General features: G+C 43.5%; 1 protein-coding gene across 1 annotated transcript in view; it reads right to left on the reverse strand.

The window, feature by feature from the left end:
• LOC126214925 (slit homolog 3 protein-like) overlaps positions 1-21687 on the reverse strand; it is a 143228-nt gene that overhangs the window by 64496 nt on the left and 57045 nt on the right. The window contains exon 6 of the mRNA XM_049941565.1: positions 8606-9494. Coding sequence (XP_049797522.1) covers positions 8606-9494 — 889 coding nt within the window. The remainder of the gene's footprint in view (positions 1-8605; positions 9495-21687) is intronic.

Below are 21687 nucleotides of genomic sequence, written 5' to 3' on the forward strand. Positions count from 1 at the left end.
AGATTAGATGGGTAGATCACATAACTAATGAGGAGGTATTGAATAGAATTGGAGAGAAGAGAAATTTGTGGCACAAATTGACTGGAAAAAGGGATTGGTTGGTATGGCATATTCTGAGGCATCAAGATTCTAGAAACGCATGATGCTTCTTGGTCGATACTTCAGCCTAGTGAGTCATTTTAGAGTCACATGATGCTTGTGCACAAGAGAATCAGATAAGCAGTTCATGCTATTTCCCGCAATTTCTATTGTTGTTGTTAGACATGAGGTTTTGTTTTGAACGGCATTTGTAAATATTTCGCATTCTGCTCGTTTAAGTGCTATATAATGTATTATACTTATTTGGAATATATTGTAAATTTTTCAGTTACAGGATTTTATGGTGAGTAAAATGTAATACGTATGTTTTGTTGATGTAGTCTTCAGTCCAGAGACTGGTTTGATGCAACTCTCCATGCTACTCTATCCCGTGCAAGCTGCTTCATCTCCCAGTACCCACTGCAACCTACATCCTTCTGAATCTGTTTAATGTATTTATCTCCCTCTACTATTTTTACCCTCCAGGCTGCCCTCCAACACTAAATTGGTGCTCCCTTGATGCTTCAAAATATGTCCTACCAAGCTATCCCTTCTCCTAGTCAAGCTGTGCCACAAATTTCTCTTCTTCCCAATTCTATTCAATACCTCCTCATTAGTTATATGATCCACCCATCTAATCTTCAGCATTCTTCTGTAGCACCACAATTCGAAAGATTCTATTCTCTTCTCACCTAAACTATTTATCGTCCACGTTTTACTTCCATACGTGGCTACACCCCATACAAAAAGTTTCAGAAACGACTTCCTGACACTTAAATCTATACTCGATGTTAACCAATTTCCCTTTTTCGGAAACGCTTTCCTTGCCATTGCCAGTCTACATTTTATATCCTCTCTACTTCGACCATCATCAGTTATTTTGCTTCCCAAATAGCAAAACTCATTTACTACTTTAAGCGTCTCATTTCCTAATCTAATTTTATCAGCATCACCCGATTTAATTCAACTACATTCCATTATACTCGTTTTGCTTTTGTTGATGTTCATCTTATATCCTCCTTTCGACACACTGTCCATGTTTTAAAGCTATTTGTATCACATGCGCACAGTTAAGTCTTATTTCCTTATGTTGTTGTGTTGTTGTGGTCTTCAGTCCTGAGACTGGTTTGATGCAGCTCTCCATGCTACTCTATCCTGTGCAAGCTTCCTCATCTCCCAGTACCTACTGCAACCTACATCCTTCTGAATCTGCTTAGTGTATTGATCTCTTGGTCTCCCTCTACGATTTTTACCCTCCACGCTGCCCTCCAATGCTAAATTTGTGATCCCTTGATGCCTCAAAACATGTCCTACCAACCGATCCCTTCTTCTAGTCAAGTTGTGCCACAAACTTCTCTTCTCTCCAATCCTATTCAATACCTCCTCATTAGTTACGTGATCTACCCACCTTATCTTCAGCATTCTTCTGTAGCACCACATTTCGAAAGCTTCTATTCTCTTCTTGTCCAAACTAGTTATCGTCCATGTCTCACTTCCATACATGGCTACACTCCATACAAATACTTTCAGAAACGACTTCCTGACACCTAAATCTATACTCGATGTTAACAAATTTCTCTTCTTGAGAAACGCTTTCCTTGCCATTGCCAGTCTACATTTTATATCCTCTCTACTTCGACCATCATCGGTTATTTTACTCCCTAAATAGCAAAACTCCTTTACTACTTTAAGTGTCTCATTTCCTAATCTAATTCCCTCAGCATCACCCGACTTAATCTGACTACATTCCATTATCCTCGTTTTGCTTTTGTTGATGTTCATCTTATATCCTCCTTTCAAGACACTGTCCATTCCATTCAACTGCTCTTCCAAGTCCTTTGCTGTCTCTGACAGAATTACAATGTCATCGGCGAACCTCAAAGTTTTTACTTCTTCTCCATGAATTTTAATACCTACTCCGAATTTTTCTTTTGTTTCCTTTACTGCTTGCTCAATATACAGATTGAATAACATCGGGGAGAGGCTACAACCCTGTCTCACTCCTTTCCCAACCACTGCTTCCCTTTCATGCCCCTCGACTCTTATAACTGCCATCTGGTTTCTGTACAAATTGTAAATAGCCTTTCGCTCCCTGTATTTTACCCCTGCCACCTTCAGAATTTGAAAGAGAGTATTCCAGTCAACATTGTCAAAAGCTTTCTCTAAGTCTACAAATGCTAGAAACGTAGGTTTGCCTTTTCTTAATCTTTCTTCCAAGATACGTCGTAAGGTCAGTATTGCCTCACGTGTTCCAACATTCCTACGGAATCCAAACTGATCTTCCCCGAGGTCAGCTTCTACCAGTTTTTCCATTCGTCTGTAAAGAATTCGTGTTAGTATTTTGCAGCTGTGACTTATTAAACTGATAGTTCGGTAATTTTCACATCTGTCAACACCTGCTTTCTTTGGGATTGGAATTATTATATTCTTCTTGAAGTCTGAGGGTATTTCGCCCGTCTCATACATCGTGCTCACCAGATGGTAGAGTTTTGTCATGACTGGCTCTCCCGAGGCCATCATTAGTTCTAGTGGAATGTTGTCTACTCCCGGGGCCTTGTTTCGACTCAGGTCTTTCAGTGCTCTGTCAAACTCTTCACGCAGTATCTTATCTCCCATTTCATCTTCATCTACATCCTCTTCCATTTCCATAATATTGTCCTCAAGAACATCTCCCTTGTATAAACCCTCTATATACTCCTTCCACCTTTCTACCTTCCCTTCTTTGCTTAGAACTGGGTTTCCATCTGAGCTCTTGATATTCATACAAGTGGTTCTCTTCTCTCCAAAGGTCTCTCTAATTTTCCTGTAGGCAGTATCTATCTTACCCCTAGTGAGACAAGCCTCTACATCCTTACATTTGTCCTCTAGCCATCCCTGCTTAGCCATTTTGCACTTCCTGTCGATCTCATTTTTGAGACGTTTGTATTCCTTTTTGCCTGCTTCATTTACTGCATTTTTATATTTTCTCCTTTCATCAATTAAATTCAATATTTCTTCTGTTACCCAAGGATTTCTATTAGCCCTCGTCTTTTTACCTACTTGATCGTCTGCTGCCTTCACCACTTCATCCCTCAGAGCTACCCATTCTTCTTCTACTGTATTTCTTTCCCCCATTCCTGTCAATTGTTCCCTTATGCTCTCCCTGAAACTCTCTACAACCTCTGGTTCTTTCAGTTTATCCAGGTCCCATCTCCTTAAATTCCCACCTTTTTGCAGTTTCTTCAGTTTCAATCTGCAGTTCATAACCAATAGATTGTGGTCAGAATCCACATCTGCCCCAGGAAATGTCTTACAATTTAAAACCTGGTTCCTAAATCTCTGTCTTACCATTATATAATCTATCTGAAACCTGTCAGTATCTCCTGGCTTCTTCCATGTATACAGCCTCCTTTCATGATTCTTGAACCAAGTGTTAGCTATGATTAAGTTATGCTCTGTGCAAAATTCTACAAGGCGGCTTCCTCTTTCATTCCTTCCCCCCAATCCATATTCACCTACTATGTTTCCTTCTCTCCCTTTTCCTACTGACGAATTCCAGTCACCCATGACTATTAAATTTTCGTCTCCCTTCACTACCTGAATAATTTCTTTTATCTCGTCATACATTTCATCTATTTCTTCATCATCTGCAGAGCTAGTTGGCATATATACTTGTACTACTGTAGTAGGCATGGGCTTTGTGTCTATCTTGGCCACAATAATGCGTTCACTATGCTGTTTGTAGTAGCTAACCCGCACTCCTATTTTTTTATTCATTATTAAACCTACTCCTGCATTACCCCTATTTGATTTTGTATTTATAACCCTGTAATCACCTGACCAAAAGTCTTGTTCCTCCTGCCACCGAACTTCACTAATTCCCACTATATCTAACTTTAACCTATCCATTTCCCTTTTTAAATTTTCTAACCTACCTGCCCGATTAAGGGATCTGACATTCCACGCTCCGATCCGTAGAACGCCAGTTTTCTTTCTCCTGATAACGACGTCCTCTTGAGTAGTCCCCGCCCGGAGATCCGAATGGGGGACTATTTTACCTCCGGAATATTTTACCCAAGAGGACGCCATCATCATTTAATCATACAGTAGAGCTGCATGTCCTCGGGAAAAATTACGGCTGTAGTTTCCCCTTGCTTTCAGCCGTTCGCAGTACCAGCACAGCATGGCCGTTTTGGTTAATGTTACAAGGCCAGATCAGTCAATCATCCAGACTGTTGCCCCTGCAACTACTGAAAAGGCTGCTGCCCCTCTTCAGGAACCACATGTTTGTCTGGCCTCTCAACAGATACCCCTCCGTTGTGGTTGCACCTACGGTACGGCCATCTGTATCGCTGAGGCACGCAAGCCTCCCCACCAACGGCAAGGTCCATGGTTTCCTTATAGAGAGACAGATTTCAGCGAAATCGATTTGCTGTTCTGTCATGACAACCGAAAATCTTTGCCGTCGTACTTTAGGAATCCTTATCATCAACTAAATGCGTTAATTAATTACGCCATCTGAGAACATCTAAAAAAAAAAAAACTTTCGGTGTTTGCATAAATCACTTCCGTATCCTGTCATCTCAAGGTTATATAAGTGTAGCACCAATTAGAGGACAGGTTTGAAGGACTGGCCATGTAGCACCATAAACGCCTATTTGTGCTAAATATGGAAAACCTGCAGTTTAGGGTTTTAATGAGCTTACTTGACGCAATGATAATGATGTCACTCCTCTGTAATGAAAACTGAAAAATCAATGGCTGGCTTCTATTTGATTCCATATCTCCCGCATATCTCAAACTAGTCACATGTTTAGTGGGCTTTCTCATATCATGTGACGCCCACAAAACCAATCCATACGTCACTGACTCTTTAGTTCTATTACAGTGTCTGACAACAGAAGTGAAGCACCCTGAAGATATAGATGTCAGTGTAACTTCCTATTGGTAGACAGCACCGGTGGTTAGGTAACTGAAGATATGGGTGAAAGCGCCACCGCTGGGCAACTGTATTGTTCGCGTTAGTCGCTCTTACCAGGCATGATAGAGTATAGGGACGGAGATGTTGCGTACTCGGATGAGTCAGTGGTCTGATGTTGGACGGCATGGGAACATGAGCAGAGGCATATTCGCTTCAAAGGTTCCAGTCCACCATGTCTGACAAGGGGAGAGACCCCTATATTCCTCCAAAAAAATCGTAATCCTTTCTTAGTTCTTATGAATGCCTGTCATCAGAGAAGAAATAATGGACTCTCTGGAATATTCGTTGGCAGCAGTCAGCAGGTAGATGACGGAATGACTCTCTCATGCATAGGCTTACATTAACGCCACTATGGCGTCTGTAGTGGTGCGGTGATCAGGAAATACGGACTGCCAGTGAATAACGGCACACTGTGTGCAGCATTGAAATGCAGTTGTGGACTACGCTGGATGACCATCGTAAGCCCTCGGTTACGTCTTCTGGTCAAGTCTGGTAGTGAGTGTGGAAACTCCTAGGCACAAAACTGCATCACAAACGTTCTGCATCCTTATTTGTCACGGGTGCACTCGTGGTCTCAAGGTAGCGCCCTGGGTTCGAGACCCGCCACCCCTTAATTTTTCAAAATAATCAGAATTGGCGGCAGTCGTGGCATATGAAGTCATCCCCATTCTGCCAATTGCTTTGACAAAGAGGGCGAAGAGCAGACAGATGTTCTTTGGAACTCTGTTGTCTTTCTATCGGGAAACTGCCCCTAGAGGCGGAAGAATCAGTAATCATCAAAGGCATGGGAACGCAGAAGGCAATGGAACCACTGAATTAAATACACATAACGTGTATCCACAGGACACGTGGCGTGTCATAGGAAAAGTTTCATGAAGATCTCTGCATTGGCAAAAGATTCCGGAATAGTCCCCCACTGGGATCTCTGGGAGGGTATTGAAAAGTGGGAGGTGACCATGTGAAAAATGAGTAACCAACGAAAGGACAATGTTCTATGAGTCGTGGCATGGAATGTCAGAAGTTTGAACGTGGTAGGACAGCGAGAAACCTGAAACGGAAATGCAAAAACTAAATCTAGATGTAGTTGAGGTCAGGGAAGTGAAATGGAAGATAAGGATTTCTGGCCATATGAGTGTAGCAGCAGAAAATGGTATAATGAGAATAAGATTCGTTATGAACAGGAATGTAATCAGACAGTTTGTTACTATGAACAGTTCAGTGATAGGGTTGTTCTTATCAAAATCGACAGCAAACCAACACCAACAACGATAGTGCAAGTATACATGCCGAAGTTGCAAAGGAAGAGGAAGAGGTAGAGAAAGTATATGAAGATATTGAAAGGGTAATACAGTACGTAAAGGGAGATGAAAATCTAATAGCCATGGAGGAGTAGAATGCAGTTGAAGGGCAAGGAGTAGAAGAAACGGTTACAAGGGAACATGGGTTTGGGACAAGAGGTGAAAGAGGAGGACAACTAATTGAGTTCTACAGTATATTTCAGCTAGTTATAGCGAATACTCTAACGAAGAATCATAAGAGGAGGAGGTATACTTGGGAAAGGCTAAGGCCTCCGATTTTTTTTCTCCGGACTGGAAAGAGATAGAAACATGCGCATTGTTTTAAAATGAGGCTGCGTTCATTGTCAATACGTCCCAGAGATGGCAGCACCGTACGGCAGATGGAATTTTACCGCCAGCGGCGAGAATGAGAACTGTTTTAAATACTTAAAATGGCGACGTTTTCCTTACTTGAACAGCGTGCAATCATTCGTTTTCTGAATTTGCGTGGTGTGAAACCAATTGAAATTCATCAACAGTTGAAGGACACATGTGGTGATGGAGTTATGGATGTGTCGAAAGTGCGTTCGTGGGTGCGACAGTTTAATGAAGGCCGAACATCCTGTGACAACAAAGCGAAACAACCTCGGGCTTGCACAAGCCTGTCTGATGACATGATCGAGAAAGCGGAGATAATTGTTTTGGGGATCGACGAATGACTGTTGAACAGATAGCCTGCAGAGTTGGCATTTCTGTGGGTTCTGTGCACACAATCCTGCATGACGACCTGAAAATGCGAAAAGTGTCATCCAGATGGGTGCCACGAATGCTGACGGACGACCACATGGCTGCCCGTGTGGCATGTTGCCAAGCAATGTTGACGCGCAACGACAGCATGAATGGGACTTTCTTTTCGTCCGTTGTGACAATGGATGAGACGTGGATGCCATTGTTCAATCCAGAAACAAAGCGCCAGTCAGCTCAATGGAAGCACACAGATTCACCGCCACCAAAAAAATTTCGGGTAACCGCCAGTGCTGAAAAAATGATGGTGTCCATGTTCTGGGACAGCGAGGACGTAATCCTTACCCATTTCGTTCCAAAGGGCACTACGGTAACAGGTGCATCCTACGAAAATGTTTTGAAGAACAAATTCCTTCCTGCACTGCAACAAAAACGTCCGGGAAGGGCTGCGCGTGTGCTGTTTCACCAAGACAACGCACCCGCACATCGAGCTAACGTTACGCAACAGTTTCTTCGTGATAACAACTTTGAAGTGATTCCTCATGCTCCCTACTCACCTGACCTGGCTCCTAGTGACTTTTGGCTTTTTCCAACAATGAAATACACTCTCTGTGGCCGCACATTTACCAGCCGTGCTGCTATTGCCTCAGCGATTTTCCAGTGGTCAAAACAGGCTCCTAAAGAACGCCGCTGCCATGGAATCATGGCGTCAGTGTTGCGAAAAATGTGTACGTCTGCAGGGCGATTACGTCGAGAAGTAACGCCAGTTTCATCGATTTTGGGTGAGTAGTTAATTAGAAAAAAAATCGGAGGCCTTAGAACTTGAATGCACCTCGTGCAACATGGCCAGACAGTGATTCCGAAACCAGATACTGAAATGTAAGACGTACCCAGGAGTAGATATAAACTCAGATCACTATCTAGTAATGATGAAGAGTAGGCAGAAATTTAAGATTAGTCAGGAAGAATCAATATGCGAATAAGTGGGATTCGGTAGTGCTAAAGAGTGACGAGATACGATTGAAGTTCTCGAAGACTATAAATACAGCGATAGGAAATAGCTCAGTAGGCAGTACATATGACTAGGAATGGACATCGCTAAAATGGGCAATCACATAAGTTCGGAAGGGACTGATGGATAAGCGTGGCCAACCCTTCAAACCCGCCTCGTAATCGATGCTGCGGCCATGTAACAGACAGAAGTAATATGAGGAAATATAGGAGGATTTCTTTTGTGCTTTTGAGAAGTTCTCGGATGACCTAAATAATTAATGCCGTAAGCATATGATAAGATGCCTAACCTGACACGGCAGATATTTTGGTTGTTATGACTGAAGAGCTGATCCATTTTGAGGAGAGCTGTAAGGAAGTAGTCCAAGGCTGAAACACAGTCACACCCTAAAAGGCAATACAAAGTCTCATTTCCTTTCTGTTAAGGTAGTACACTCTACTAACTACATTTGCATGTCGAGTAGTGAGCTTTCCTTTGTGATGACTGTCGGGTACTAAATCGTAAAAATAAACAAAAGAAATTATTTTTTCTTACCACAAGATTGGCAGTAGTTGCAAATATGTCCTTTGGAAGAGACGTCAAGTTGTTCGAGTGGAGATCAATTTTTCTCAGCGACACAGTTCTGGCGAAGATTGTCGAGGGCAGAGATGTGATTTCGTTCTCCGAAGCGTCGAAATCGGTGAGCAGCTCCGCGTCGTCCAACGCTCCCTGTTCCAGCTCTCTCAGGTGGTTTCGAGACAGCATCAGCTCCAGGAGTTTCGAAGCGTTCCTGAACGCCCCACCAGAAATGGTCCGTATAGCATTGTTATTGAGGTACAAGTGACGCAATTCTGGGTTGCCAGCGAGCAGACCATTTGGCAAGTGCGTGAAGTTGTTGTTGTAGAGGCTCAGGAAACTGAGTGCCTTGTTCTGTCTGAAAGTTCCTGGCCATATTTCCTGGATCCTGGCGCTGATGACCACTGTTCTCAGGTCTGGGCACAGCTCGAACTGGTTCTCGTCCAGACTCTGGATGGCACTCGTCATGTACAGGTACTGGAGTTTGGGCAGTAATCGGAAGACTCCCGACTCCAAAGTGGTCACGCTCGGTATACTCATTCTGAGTTCATACACTAATGGGTTGTTGGCGAAGGCGGACGATCCGATGGTTGTCAGGGAAGAGGACGAAATGTAGAGTTTCTGCACGCTTGGCACATTCTCCAACACGGGAGCAGTCAGATGGGTGATGGTTGGAAGATCAATTATGAAGAACGAGACGTTCTTAGACAGGAGGCATGGAGGTGCTTGAGAGACTTCATAGCAGGATGTCAGTGTGGAGACGTCACATGGACAGTCGGTGTTATTGGAATCGCCACAAACCTCAACACTGAATATCAGAAGGACTGAAGCCACTATGATTCCTGGGACGTGAGGCCCTCGATGAAACCTGAAACATTCACCAGTCATTGATTTACAATCTTAAACCCTATAATAATAAGAATCGTCGATCTGGCTTGGACCTACAAGGTTAAAATTATCAGTACTCTGAAGTCATTAAAGCTCTGTAGTTATCTGTTGAAGAGTACATACTCCCTAAAGAATCTGACCTTCATCCAAAACAAAGTTAGATCTACAGTAAAGCCTCAAATGGCTCTCAGCACTATGGGACCTAACATCTGAGGTCATTAGTCACCTAGACTTAGAACTACTTAAACCTAACTAACCTAAGGACATCACACGCATCCATGCCCGAGGTAAATTTCGATCTTGCGACCGTAGAAGCAACGCGGTTCCAGACTGAAGCGCCTAGAACCGCTTGGCCACAGAGTTTGACAAAGCCTCGGTGCACAGAGTAAATAAAGTACTTCGGCTGATTACTTACAAGAAACACTAACTTGCAGCACACTTTTCAGAAAATTGGTTACCGGTACTCCGCTAATGGGGTGGAACGAGCATTACGTCGAAGAATCCAGGAGTCAGTAACAATGGCCACGAACAGGGAAAGTTTTGTCCTCTTTCATTAACTACGTTACTGATCGGATCAGGATTTTTTCGACAAGCTTGAGGTTGGTAGGATCTTCACGATCACTACAATAATAAGAGATCACCTGAGAACTACAAATTATGAAAGTCATTCTCTGATGACAATTGTTACGAATAAAATTTCATGTTGTTGTAGCTAAGTCACTACGAACTTGGAACCCTAACAACAACTATTAAATTGCCCTTCGCCGATTATAAACAGAACTGTCACTTCGTACGAACTGGTATGTCAGCTGTGGCGGAAAGTGCTTCACAGTGTGAAGACCATAAAAAAAATAGCTCCTGCGATTATAGTCCGTACGTTGAAAGACGAGCCCTGCGACTTTATGTGGGCATGATGCAGCTCCTTCGCACGCTTGGCATAACCAGTTCTATGGCACGTGTTTGTTTACGTGTATGGCACCGCCTCTTGTTGCCACACTTCTGGAGGGGACTGCAGCTTTCAGTCAGTCAGGTTAGGTACATCCAACAGTGTCTTCCTGCTTCGGAGTTCAAAGCTGGCACGAGTGATGCCAAAAGACAGCATTCTTATTTCACTTGATAGTGAAAGGCGCTTAGACCAGGTGAGAGACCTGCAGTTCTAGACAGACTGTGCAAAAGATCTCGTTTCCCTTCTCGTAGTAGTTCCTCGTAGGTCGGCAGGGACTGTGAAGCATACTGAGCCGTGGCGCTCGTTACTGGCGCGCCAGTCTCTTGGATGTCCATTATCGATCCTTCGAGGTTTCTCACCTTTGCTTGCCTAGTTGTTTTCCGCATTCGCGGGGCGAATGGCAGTTGACGTTTCCTCGGGCTACCTGCTGAGACGCCGCGAGGTACGAGGTGGGAAGCAACCACGTATATGTGGAGTTGGTTGTACGCGGTCTGCCGGTTCAGCATGGAGGATACGTGTTGGCTGCCTGCCTGTCTGCTCTCCTGATTTTGCTCGCCGTGCCTTGCGACCACCTAGCTTGGGTTGCTGCCTGGTGTATCCTACACGAGCAATACCGGATGCCCCGCAGAAGTTAAGCAGCCTTGTGTTTCTTTTAAAGAGAAGGAGCAAATGTATAAGACCTTTTGTAACCAACTTTGGTGGCCTCTTAAGTGTGGCCTTCGCGTTTACACTGCCTTTGGGGAGAGCTAATTATTTTAAATGTAAATAGTTGGGGTTCCCTATCCTTTATAAGCTTTTGGGGGTTTTATTTGAATTTTCTCTTTGGGGTTCCTTCCTTGTGCTTGGTTAAATGTTTACTTGTATAGCGGGAAGTGACTCCAGGTTAAAACTCGGAGAAGGTGTTTGGTGTTACTGCCGCTTCCAGCATTTGTCTTTTCAATTAAGTGTTGTCATCCCTTCGAGCGACCTGGTGTCACTCCTCGTTATTTAATGTTGGTTTATGTGTACTTAATTTTGAATTGGCCATTTGAATTAATATGTTGGAGCGCAGTATAGCACTCATTGTATACCACCTTGTGCCCCGGTCTAGTACCTTAATTTTCAGTGGCACGAGTTAGCTCTACTACCGGTTTTACTGATGTGCTCCCTTCAAAATCTTGTCTTGTATAAGTTTGCCACATGTGTGTCTGGGAACACAGAGATGAGCTTTAGTGTGACTTCAGTGCTAGTCAGGTAATGAATCTTCATTTTGGCTTGGGTTCCACTGAAGAGTTTGAGTGGAGAATAATGTGTTTGATTTGTTATTCATTTAATTGCTGTAAGTTTGTTTATTTAATGGGGAGCAAGACATCTAAAGACTGTTGGTATTAACTCTCCTAGTTTCAGGGTGTTGCTAATTCGTTCCAAATGGCCTACTACTTATTCAATGGCAAGGCTGTTGATTAGTTGGTTACTGTGAGTACAAATTCACGCTATTTATTTGTTGCCGAAATTGTTGAGGTGTCTGTGTCGTGATGCAATCACTAGCTACGTGTTTGAGCTAAATTGATATAAACCTTAATTGCCTCCTTAAAATTTGTTGCCAGCAGAAACCCGTAAGATAACTACGAGGTTCATTCAAGTTCTAAGGCCTCCGATTTTTTTTCTCCGGACTGGAAAGAGATAGAAACATGCGCATTGTTTTAAAATGAGGCCGCGTTCATTGTCAATACGTCCCAGAGATGGCAGCACCGTACGGCAGATGGAATTTTACCGCCAGCGGCGAGAATGAGAACTGTTTTAAATACTTAAAATGGCGACGTTTTCCTTACTTGAACAGCGTGCAATCATTCGTTTTCTGAATTTGCGTGGTGTGAAACCAATTGAAATTCATCGACAGTTGAAGGAGAGATGTGGTGACAGAGTTATGGATGTGTCGAAAGTGCGTTCGTGGGTGCGACAGTTTAATGAAGGCAGAACATCCTGTGACAACAAACCGAAACAACCTCGGGCTCGCACAAGCCGGTCTGACGACGTGATCGAGAAAGTGGAGAGAATTGTTTTGGGGGATCTGTTGAACAGATCGCCTGCAGAGTTGGCATGTCTGTGGGTTCTGTGCACACAATCCTGCATGACGACCTGAAAATGCGAAAAGTGTCATCCAGGTGGGTGCCATGAATGCTGACGGACGACCACACGGCTGCCCGTGTGGCATGTTGCCAAGCAATGTTGATGCACAATGACAGCAGGAATGGGACTTTCTTTTCGTCCGTTGTGACAATCGATGAGACGTGGATGCCATTTTTCAATCCAGAAACAAAGCGCCAGTCAGCTCAATGGAAGCACACAGATTCACCGCCACCAAAAAAATTTCGGGTAACCGCCAGTGCTGAAAAAATGATGGTGTCCATGTTCTGGGACAGCGAGGGCGTAATTCTTACCCATTTCGTTCCAAAGGGCACTACGGTAACAGGTGCATCCTACGAAAATGTTTTGAAGAACAAATTCCTTCCTGCACTGCAACAAAAACGTCCGGGAAGGGCTGTGCGTGTTCTGTTTCACCAAGACAACGCACCCGCACATCGATGTAACGTTACGCAACAGTTTCTTCGTGATAACAACTTTGAAGTGATTCCTCATGCTCCCTACTCACCTGACCTGGCTCCTAGTGACTTTTGGCTTTTTCCAACAATGAAAGACACTCTCCGTGGCCGCACATTTACCAGCCGTGCTGCTGTTGCCTCAGCTATTTTCCAGTGGTCAAAACAGACTCTTAAGAAGGCTTCGCCGCTGGCATGGAATCATGGCGTCTGCGTTGTGAAAAATGTGTACGTCTGCAGGGCGATTACGTCGAGAAGTAACGCCAGTTTCATCGATCTCGGGTGAGTAGTTAATTAGAAAAAAAATTGGAGGCCTTAGAACTTGAATGCACCTCATAAGTTTTGCCACTGCTTATGTTAACCTTTACTAGGAGCAATATCTCATGTAGTTAAATTTTGTCTTAAAATGTGTATTTCTCTGATGTAATAAACAAGTGATAAAAGAAAAAAAGCAAAGGGGCCTGGTGATTCCCATTGTGACCGGTTTCTAACACTTATCACGTACCAAGCAAACGGAAAAAAGTACACGGCATTCCCGTTTTCAGTAAGGACCGTATGACAGAGCAAATACACTGAAGAGACAAAGAAACTGGTAAACCTGTCTAATATCGTGCAGGGCCTCCGCGAGCACGCAGAAGTGCCTCAACACGACGTGGCATGGCATCGACTACCGTCTGAAGTAGTTTTGGAGGGAACTGACCCCATGAATCCGGCAGGGCTGTCCATAAATCTCTAAGAATACGAGGGAGTAGACAAGTGGTCACCACGACTTTACGAACTACCCTATTATGCCTTCCACCAGAAACACACACTACATATGTAGTTTCCGTTGTCCATTATCTCCATTACTTGCGGCATTTCGCCGACTCCCGTAAAAGTTCGGGCTTAGTGTGCATCTGCACTAAAGGGATCTTTGGCCGTGCTCACGTTAATTATTTATAACGTGGTATCTGTTCTTTTGGACATGTCTGAGAAAAGAGATACCGCATATACAGGGTCTTTCCTTTGTTGTTGTTGTTGTGGTCTTCAGTCCTGAGACTGGTTTGATGCAGCTCTCCATGCTACTCTATCCTGTGCAAGCTTCTTCATCTCCCAGTACCTACTGGAGCCTACATCCTTCTGAATCTGCTTAGTGTATTCATCTCTTGGTCACCTTTTCTACGATTTTTACCCTCCACACTGCCATCCAATGCTAAATTTGTGATCCCTTGATGCCTCAAAACATGTCCTACCAACCGATCCTTTCTTCTAGTCAAGTTGTCCCACAAACTTCTCTTCTCCCCAATCCTATTCAATACCTCCTCATTAGTTACGTGTTCTACCCACCTTATCTTCAGCATTCTTCTGTAGCACCACATTTCGAAAGCTTCTATTCTCTTCTTGTCCAAACTAGTTATCGTCCATGTTTGACTTCCATACATGGCTACACTCCATACAAATACTTTCAGAAACGACTTCCTGACACTTAAATCTATACCCGACGTTAACAAATTTCTCTTCTTCAGAAACGATTTCCTTGCCATTGCCAGTCTACATTTTATATCCTCTCTACTTCGACCATCATCAGTTATTTTACTCCCTAAATAGCAAAACTCCTTTACTACTTTAAGTGTCTCATATCCTAATCTAATTCCCTCAGCATCACCCGATTTAATTTGACTACATTCCATTATCCTCGTTTTGCCTTTGTTGATGTTCATATTATATCCTCCTTTCAAGACACTGTCCATTCCGTTCAACTGCTCTTCCAAGTCCTTTGCTGTCTCTGACAGAATTACAATGTCATCGGCAAACCTCAAAGTTTTTACTTCTTCTCCATGAATTTTAATATCTACTCCGAATTTTTCTTTTGTTTCCTTTACTGCTTGCTCAATATACAGATTGAATAACATCGGGGAGAGGCTACAACCCTGTCTCACTCCTTTCCCAACCACTGCTTCCCTTTCATGCCCCTCGACTCTTATAACTGCCATCTGGTTTCTGTACAAATTGTAAATAGCCTTTCGCTCTCCTTAAGAGCGTGCAAAAATGTAACAGGATGTAGAGAACGCTACATTGAAAAAATTGTGGTAGGAGACGCCAGCTTAAGGAGTTATGGAAGTAAACTTGTGTACCGCTTTCTCTATCATTACTGTTTTCCAACTTATTTAGAACTAACGTGCATACAAGTTTACACGTACTGTGCTGTTTCTTTACATGTACGTTCTTTATTTCCTGCAAGGAAAGAAGGAGGACGAGTCTGTTTAGCCGACTGCTGTGACCGTGCGTTTCTAGGCGCATCAGTCTGGAACCATGCGACCGCTACGGTCGCAGGTTCGAATCCTGCCTCGGGCATGAATGTGTGTGATGCCCTTAGGTTAGTTAGGTTTAAGTAGATCTAAGTTCTAGGGGACTGATGACCTCAGATGGTAAGTCCCATAGTGCTCAGAGCCATTTGAACCATTTTTTTTAGTCTGTTTACTAGAAAGTCATAACGCAGGTTTTCTTTACTTTACTTGTCTGTAAGGTGGCTTTGTTGTATCGTGTTCACGATCTCCCATGACAGAACGTACTATGAATCAATGACAGATCCATTCATTTCTCAGTGCTCTTAGAGACGTACAGAATAGTACGATGGGGCAGTACCGGTACAGACTCGCAGAACTCACTGACGTACACCTTGTGTATGGGGAAGTACGTTGCAATGCTATCGCTGCTGTAAGGCTGTATAGGGAACGATTCTCCCTAACAGGCATCATCTGTCACGATGTTTATTTCTATCGATAGAGGAATGCGGGAGACTGCTTCATTGGAAAGAAAAAACGATGGACCTGGGAAAATGAGGGATTACTCCATTCCACTCCGTCTACAGACCACAAGTGGCCTATCGGGACCATCCGACCGCCGTCTCATCCTCAGTGGGAGGATGTGGATAGGAGGGGCGTGGGGTCAGCACACCGCTCTCCCGGTCGTTATGATGCTATTCTTGACCGAAGCCGCATGCGTATTCAAATACAGAGATATGTAAACAGGCAGAATACGGCGCTACGGTCGCCAAAACCTATTTAAGAAAAGTGTTTGGCGCAGTTGTTACATCGTTAGTGCTGCTACAGTGGCAGGTTATCAAGATTTAAGTGAGTTTGCACGTGGTGTTGTAGTCAGCGCACGGCGATGGGATACAGCATCTCCGAGGTAGTGATGAAGTGGGGATTTTCCAGTACGACCATTCCATGAGCGTACCGTGAATATCACGAATCCGGTAAAACATCTAATCTTCGACACCGCTGCAGCCGGAAAAAAGATTCTGCAAGAACGGGACCAACGACGACCCAAGATTCAGAGTGACCGAGGTGCAAATGGCTGGTTCAAATGGCTCTGAGCACTATGGGACTCAACTGCTGAGGTCATTAGTCCCCTAGAACTTAGAACTAGTTAAACCTAACTAACCTAAGGACAACACAAACATCCATGCCCGAGGCAGGATTCGAACCTGCGACCGTAGCCACCGAGGTGCAACGCTTCCACAAATTGCTGCAGTTTTCAATCCTGGGACATAAAGAGGCGTCAGCGAGCGAACCATTCAGCGAAACATCATCGATATGGGCTTCCGAAGACGAAGGCCCAATCGTGTACCATTGGAGACTGCTTTACGCCTCGCCTGGGCCCGTCACCACATTGGACTATTGATGACTGGATGCACGTAGCATGGTTGGACGAGTCTCGTTTCAAATTGTATTTAACGGATGGATGTGTACGGGTATGGAGACAACCTCATGACTCCATGCACCTTGCATGTCAGCAGGGTACTATTCAAGCTGGTCGAGGCTCTGTAATGGTGTTGGAAGTGTGCAGTTGGAGTGATATGGGACCTCTGATACGTCTGGATACGAGTCTGACAAGTGACACGTACATAAGCATGCTGACTGATCAGCTGCATCCATTCATTTCCATTGCGCATTCCGACAGATGAGGGCAGTTCCTGCACCGCAATGCGACCGGTCACACGTCCAAAACTGCTACAGAGTGGTTCCAGGAAAACCGTTCTGAGTTTAAACACTTCCACTGGCCACCAAACTCCCCAGACGTGAACATTATTGAGCATATTTGGGATGCCTCGCAATGTACTGTTCAGATCTCTACCCCACGTACTCTTACGGATTCATGGACAGCCCTGCAGGATTCATGGTGACAGTTCTCTCCAGCACCACTTCAGACATTAGACGAGTCCATCCCGCGTCGTGTTGCGGCACTTCCGCGTGACTGCGGTGGCCGTACACGATATTAGGCAGGTCTACTATAGTTCAATTCTTTTATCTTGGCGGCTCGCGTATGCCCGCCCAGACGCGCGAGATTGCTGCGTTGCCAGTTGCAAACGACGCACGCGCCAATAGAAGCAGCGCCATAGTATAGTATAGTTCGCAAACTTACGTTTAGGGGGGAGCGCGCAGTTCATGAAGTAAAGCCACCACGGCTTCATTAACCCTTTCGCTGCTACAGAGACGTGCTCCCTGCATTTTGTCACTGCACTGCTCGCCTGTGCAGACACGTCGTGTTGACAGTCTTGTCATTCGATTCCACAAAAACTATTCGGCCCAAAAATTAGATTTTTACACATCTTCTTGACTGATACCTTCCCCCCATAAATGACTTAAGTTTGTTTCGATGTTCAACGCAGTTATTATGCAGCATTAAATATAGTAAACCACTGCACGAAATTTTGAAGAGTTTGCAGAGATAAAAGTCCATAGAGCATACTTTCCGTATGGTCGATTTTAGTTGTCACAATGTTGAGAATGAAATGTGGACAAGATACCTAAATTTCATATAAAATTTACTCTATAACAATATCTTATTTAAGTACCACATAGGTGTCGTATGTAATATTGAGAAATATTCCGTCTTTCGCGACTGTAACAAAAGTTTTATTTAAACTGAGCACGTTTGGCTTTATTTTAAATAAAGGGACAAAGCACTAGAAATTTCAAAAAATTGCATTCAAACGAATATAATTCGTGAAGTAACGCACTTCGATATTGTTTTTAACTAATGAAAATATTACGCTCCGCACAAGGTTTGAACTCATAACCTTTCGCGTAGAAGCGCATCACCTTAACCGTTACACTATCGCAACTCGTTTGACTGCAGAACCCCATGAAGACTCTAACACGTCGCGCAAAATACTGACAAACACTGTTGGTATGACTATGAATTACTCACGCTTCGTCGAAGTACAATAGGAAATAAACAATTACCGCTGTTCTTTATTGCGAAAAAGCGGTTCGTGTGATTGATACAAACACCTTTCCTTGCTATCGCCTGAATTAGGAGTCGTATTGCTTGTTAGGTTTAATTAATTAATAGAATATGAAGCAATTGGTATAAAGAATGCTTTTTCCAAACTTTCTATAAAGTAAAGTCTGCTATCAAGACATTGCTTTTGTTCTATTACTTTATTTATGACTGAATGTTTCTAAAACTGAAGACACTCGTCCATGCTCTGCACTGCAGTCAAGATCTGGCAACGTCGTTCTCTGTTCATTGGCTGCCTGTGTTTTGTGACGTCAGATGCGCAGAACGAACCTAAACTCGGCCGCCAACATAAATGACGCGCACTTTAGTTTCTTTGGCTCTTCAGTGTATTACAATGAATTGAACATATGAGGGGAGTTCAATATGTAATGCAATACATTTTTCCCCGGTCACTTTCGGTTGGAAAACGCGAACTTTGTAGAGTGCCATCACAGAATATTCCCGCTTCAGCCCACATTCCTTCATGAAGTTCGCCGGCAGCTGTGGCCGAGCGCTTCTAGGCGCTTCAGTCCGGACTTTCCGCTGTTCATACCTCAGGTTCTACTGATGATACAAAGATAGGGCTACGTGTTCAGTATAACTCTTGAGTTAGGGACCATTTGTATACCCAACAGGAAGTCCGTCTTAATGTCACTATATAGCAGTACGGGCCGAAACTACGAATATTACAGGATTGGTGATGAGCTCACTGTAGTTCATAAAGCTCGTATAAATTAGTAGTTGAGTGACCTTAGGGTATAGTTGCCAGTTTTATCTCTGAATATGTGTCCCAAATGTGGGGACGAAGCGGAACTTTTATGCATCGGTCACGGCTTTTCCTTCTTGAATATTGAGTAGAAGTAGGCACTGGCCGCGAATGATTTCATTGTACTCCCAAGACATTATTATTATTATTGTGGTCTTCAGTCCTGAGACTGGTTTGATGCAGCTCTCCATGCTACTCTATCATGTGCAAGCTTCTTCATCTCCCAGTACCTACTGTAACCTACATCCTTCTGATTATGCTTAGTGTATTCATCTCTTAGTCTCCCTCTACGATTTTTACCCTCCACGCTGCCCTCCAGTGCTAAATTCGTGATCCCTTGATGCCTCAGGACATGTCCCACCAACCGATCCCTTCTTCTAGTCAAGTTGTGCCACAAACTTCTCTTCTCCCCAATCCTATTCAATACCTCCTCATTAGTTACGTGATCTACCCACCTTATCTTCAGCATTCTTCTGTAGCACCACATTTCGAAAGCTTCTATTCTCTTCTTGTCCAAACTAGTTATCGTCCATGTTTCACTTCCATACAAGGCTACACTCCATACAAATACTTTCAGAAACGACTTCCTGACACTTAAATCTATACTCGATGTTAACAAATTTCTCTTCTTCAGAAACGATTTCCTTGCCATTGCCAGTCTACATTTTATATCCTGTCTACTTCGACCATCATCAGTTATTTTACTCCCTAAATAGCAAAACTCCTTTACTACTTTAAGTGTCTCATTTCCTAATCTAATTCCCTCAGCATCACCAGATTTAATTTGACTACATTCCATTATCCTCGTTTTGCTTTTGTTGATGTTCATCTTATATCCTCCTTTCAAGACACTGTCCATTCCGTTCAACTGCTCTTCCAAGTCATTTGCTGTCTCTGATAGAATTACAATGTCATCGGCAAACCTCAAAGTTTTTACTTCTTCTCCATGAATTTTAATACCTACTCCGAATTTTTCTTTTGTTTCCTTTACTGCTTGCTCAATATACTGATTGAATAACATCGGGGAGAGGCTACAACCCTCACTCCTTTCCCAACCACTGCTTCCCTTTCATGCCCCTCGACTCTTATAACTGCCATCTGGTTTCTGTACAAATTGTAAATAGCCTTCCGCTCCCTGTATTTTACCCCTGCCACCTTCAGAATTTGAAAGAGAGTATTCCAGTTAACATTGTCAAAAGCTTTCTCTAAGTCTACAAATGCTAGAAACGTAGGTTTGCCTTTTCTTAATCTTTCTTCTAAGATACGTCGTAAGGTTAGTATTGCCTCACGTGTTCCAACATTTCTACGGAATCCAAACTCATCTTCCCCGAGGTCCGCTTCTACCAGTTTTTCCATTCGTCTGTAAAGAATTCGCGTTAGTATTTTGCAACTGTGACTTATTAAACTGATAGTTCGGTAATTTTCACATCTGTCAACACCTGCTTTCTTTGGGATTAGACATTAGGAAACAAATAATAAAACTGGATATGTACAGGAACCAATGGAGAAGAATAAAAATTGAAGACTACAGGAGATGGGCTCCAAGTAAAAAGGGCATAAAGTAGGGACGCAATACTTCTCCTGCACTGGTTGGCCTGTACATCGAAGGAGCACTGACGAATTTAAAGTAGGATTCAGTAGCGGGATTAAAATTCACCGCGGAATGATATCAGCTATAAGATTCGTGGATAACATTTCTATCCTCAGTGGAAGTGAAGAACTACAGATCAGTTTGAATGAACAGTCTAATAGGTGCAGAATATCTGTTCGGAGATAGACCGAAGAAAGACGAAAATAGTGAAAAGTTGCATCAATGAGATTAGTGACTAAGTTAGGATCACAATCGGGGACCACATGGTAGACGAATGACGGAATTCTACTACCTTGGAAGCAAAATCAGAGGCGAGGAACGCTGTGTATAAGTAGACGTCCACTGGCATAAAACATTGGACTTAATTTGAGGAAGGTAATAGAGTACGGTACTGTAGGTACACAATCATGGACAGTGACTGTCGGAAAAGGAACAGCATTGCAGAAAAATGCTTAGAATTAAGGGGACTAATAGGATAAAAAAGTGTGCAGGTTCCCAGCAGAACCTGTTCGACATGGAATACGTGGAAAACATGGGTTAGAAAAGGGGAATGGGAAACTAGATCTGTCTTACGATATGAGAGATAGTGAAAAAAATACCAAAAAGATGATTTCAACAAAAACATGGCTCTGAGCACTATGGGACTCAACTGCTGTGGTCATAAGTCCCCTAGAACTTAGAACTACTTAAACCTAGCTAACCTAAGGACAGCACACAACACCCAGCCATCACGAGGCAGAGAAAATCCCTGACCCCGCTGGGAATCGAACCCGGGAACCCGGGCGTGGGAAGCGAGAACGCTACCGCACGACCACGAGATGCGGGCTTGATTTCAACAGTAAACACCGTAATCTTGGTATCAGTATTTTCAATTCACCGATGAAGGCCAACTCAACTGCAGAATTTTAACTAACTATGAAAAGTGATGTTCACGGCTGAAGGGAAAGACAAATGCTTGTATCCATCCATAAATTCACGTAACCTTTATAGCTAAAGTAACTCCGCAGTCGGCAACAACAATGA

This window comes from Schistocerca nitens, chromosome 12 (genome assembly GCF_023898315.1).
Source record: "Schistocerca nitens isolate TAMUIC-IGC-003100 chromosome 12, iqSchNite1.1, whole genome shotgun sequence".
Classification (NCBI taxonomy): domain Eukaryota; kingdom Metazoa; phylum Arthropoda; class Insecta; order Orthoptera; family Acrididae; genus Schistocerca; species Schistocerca nitens.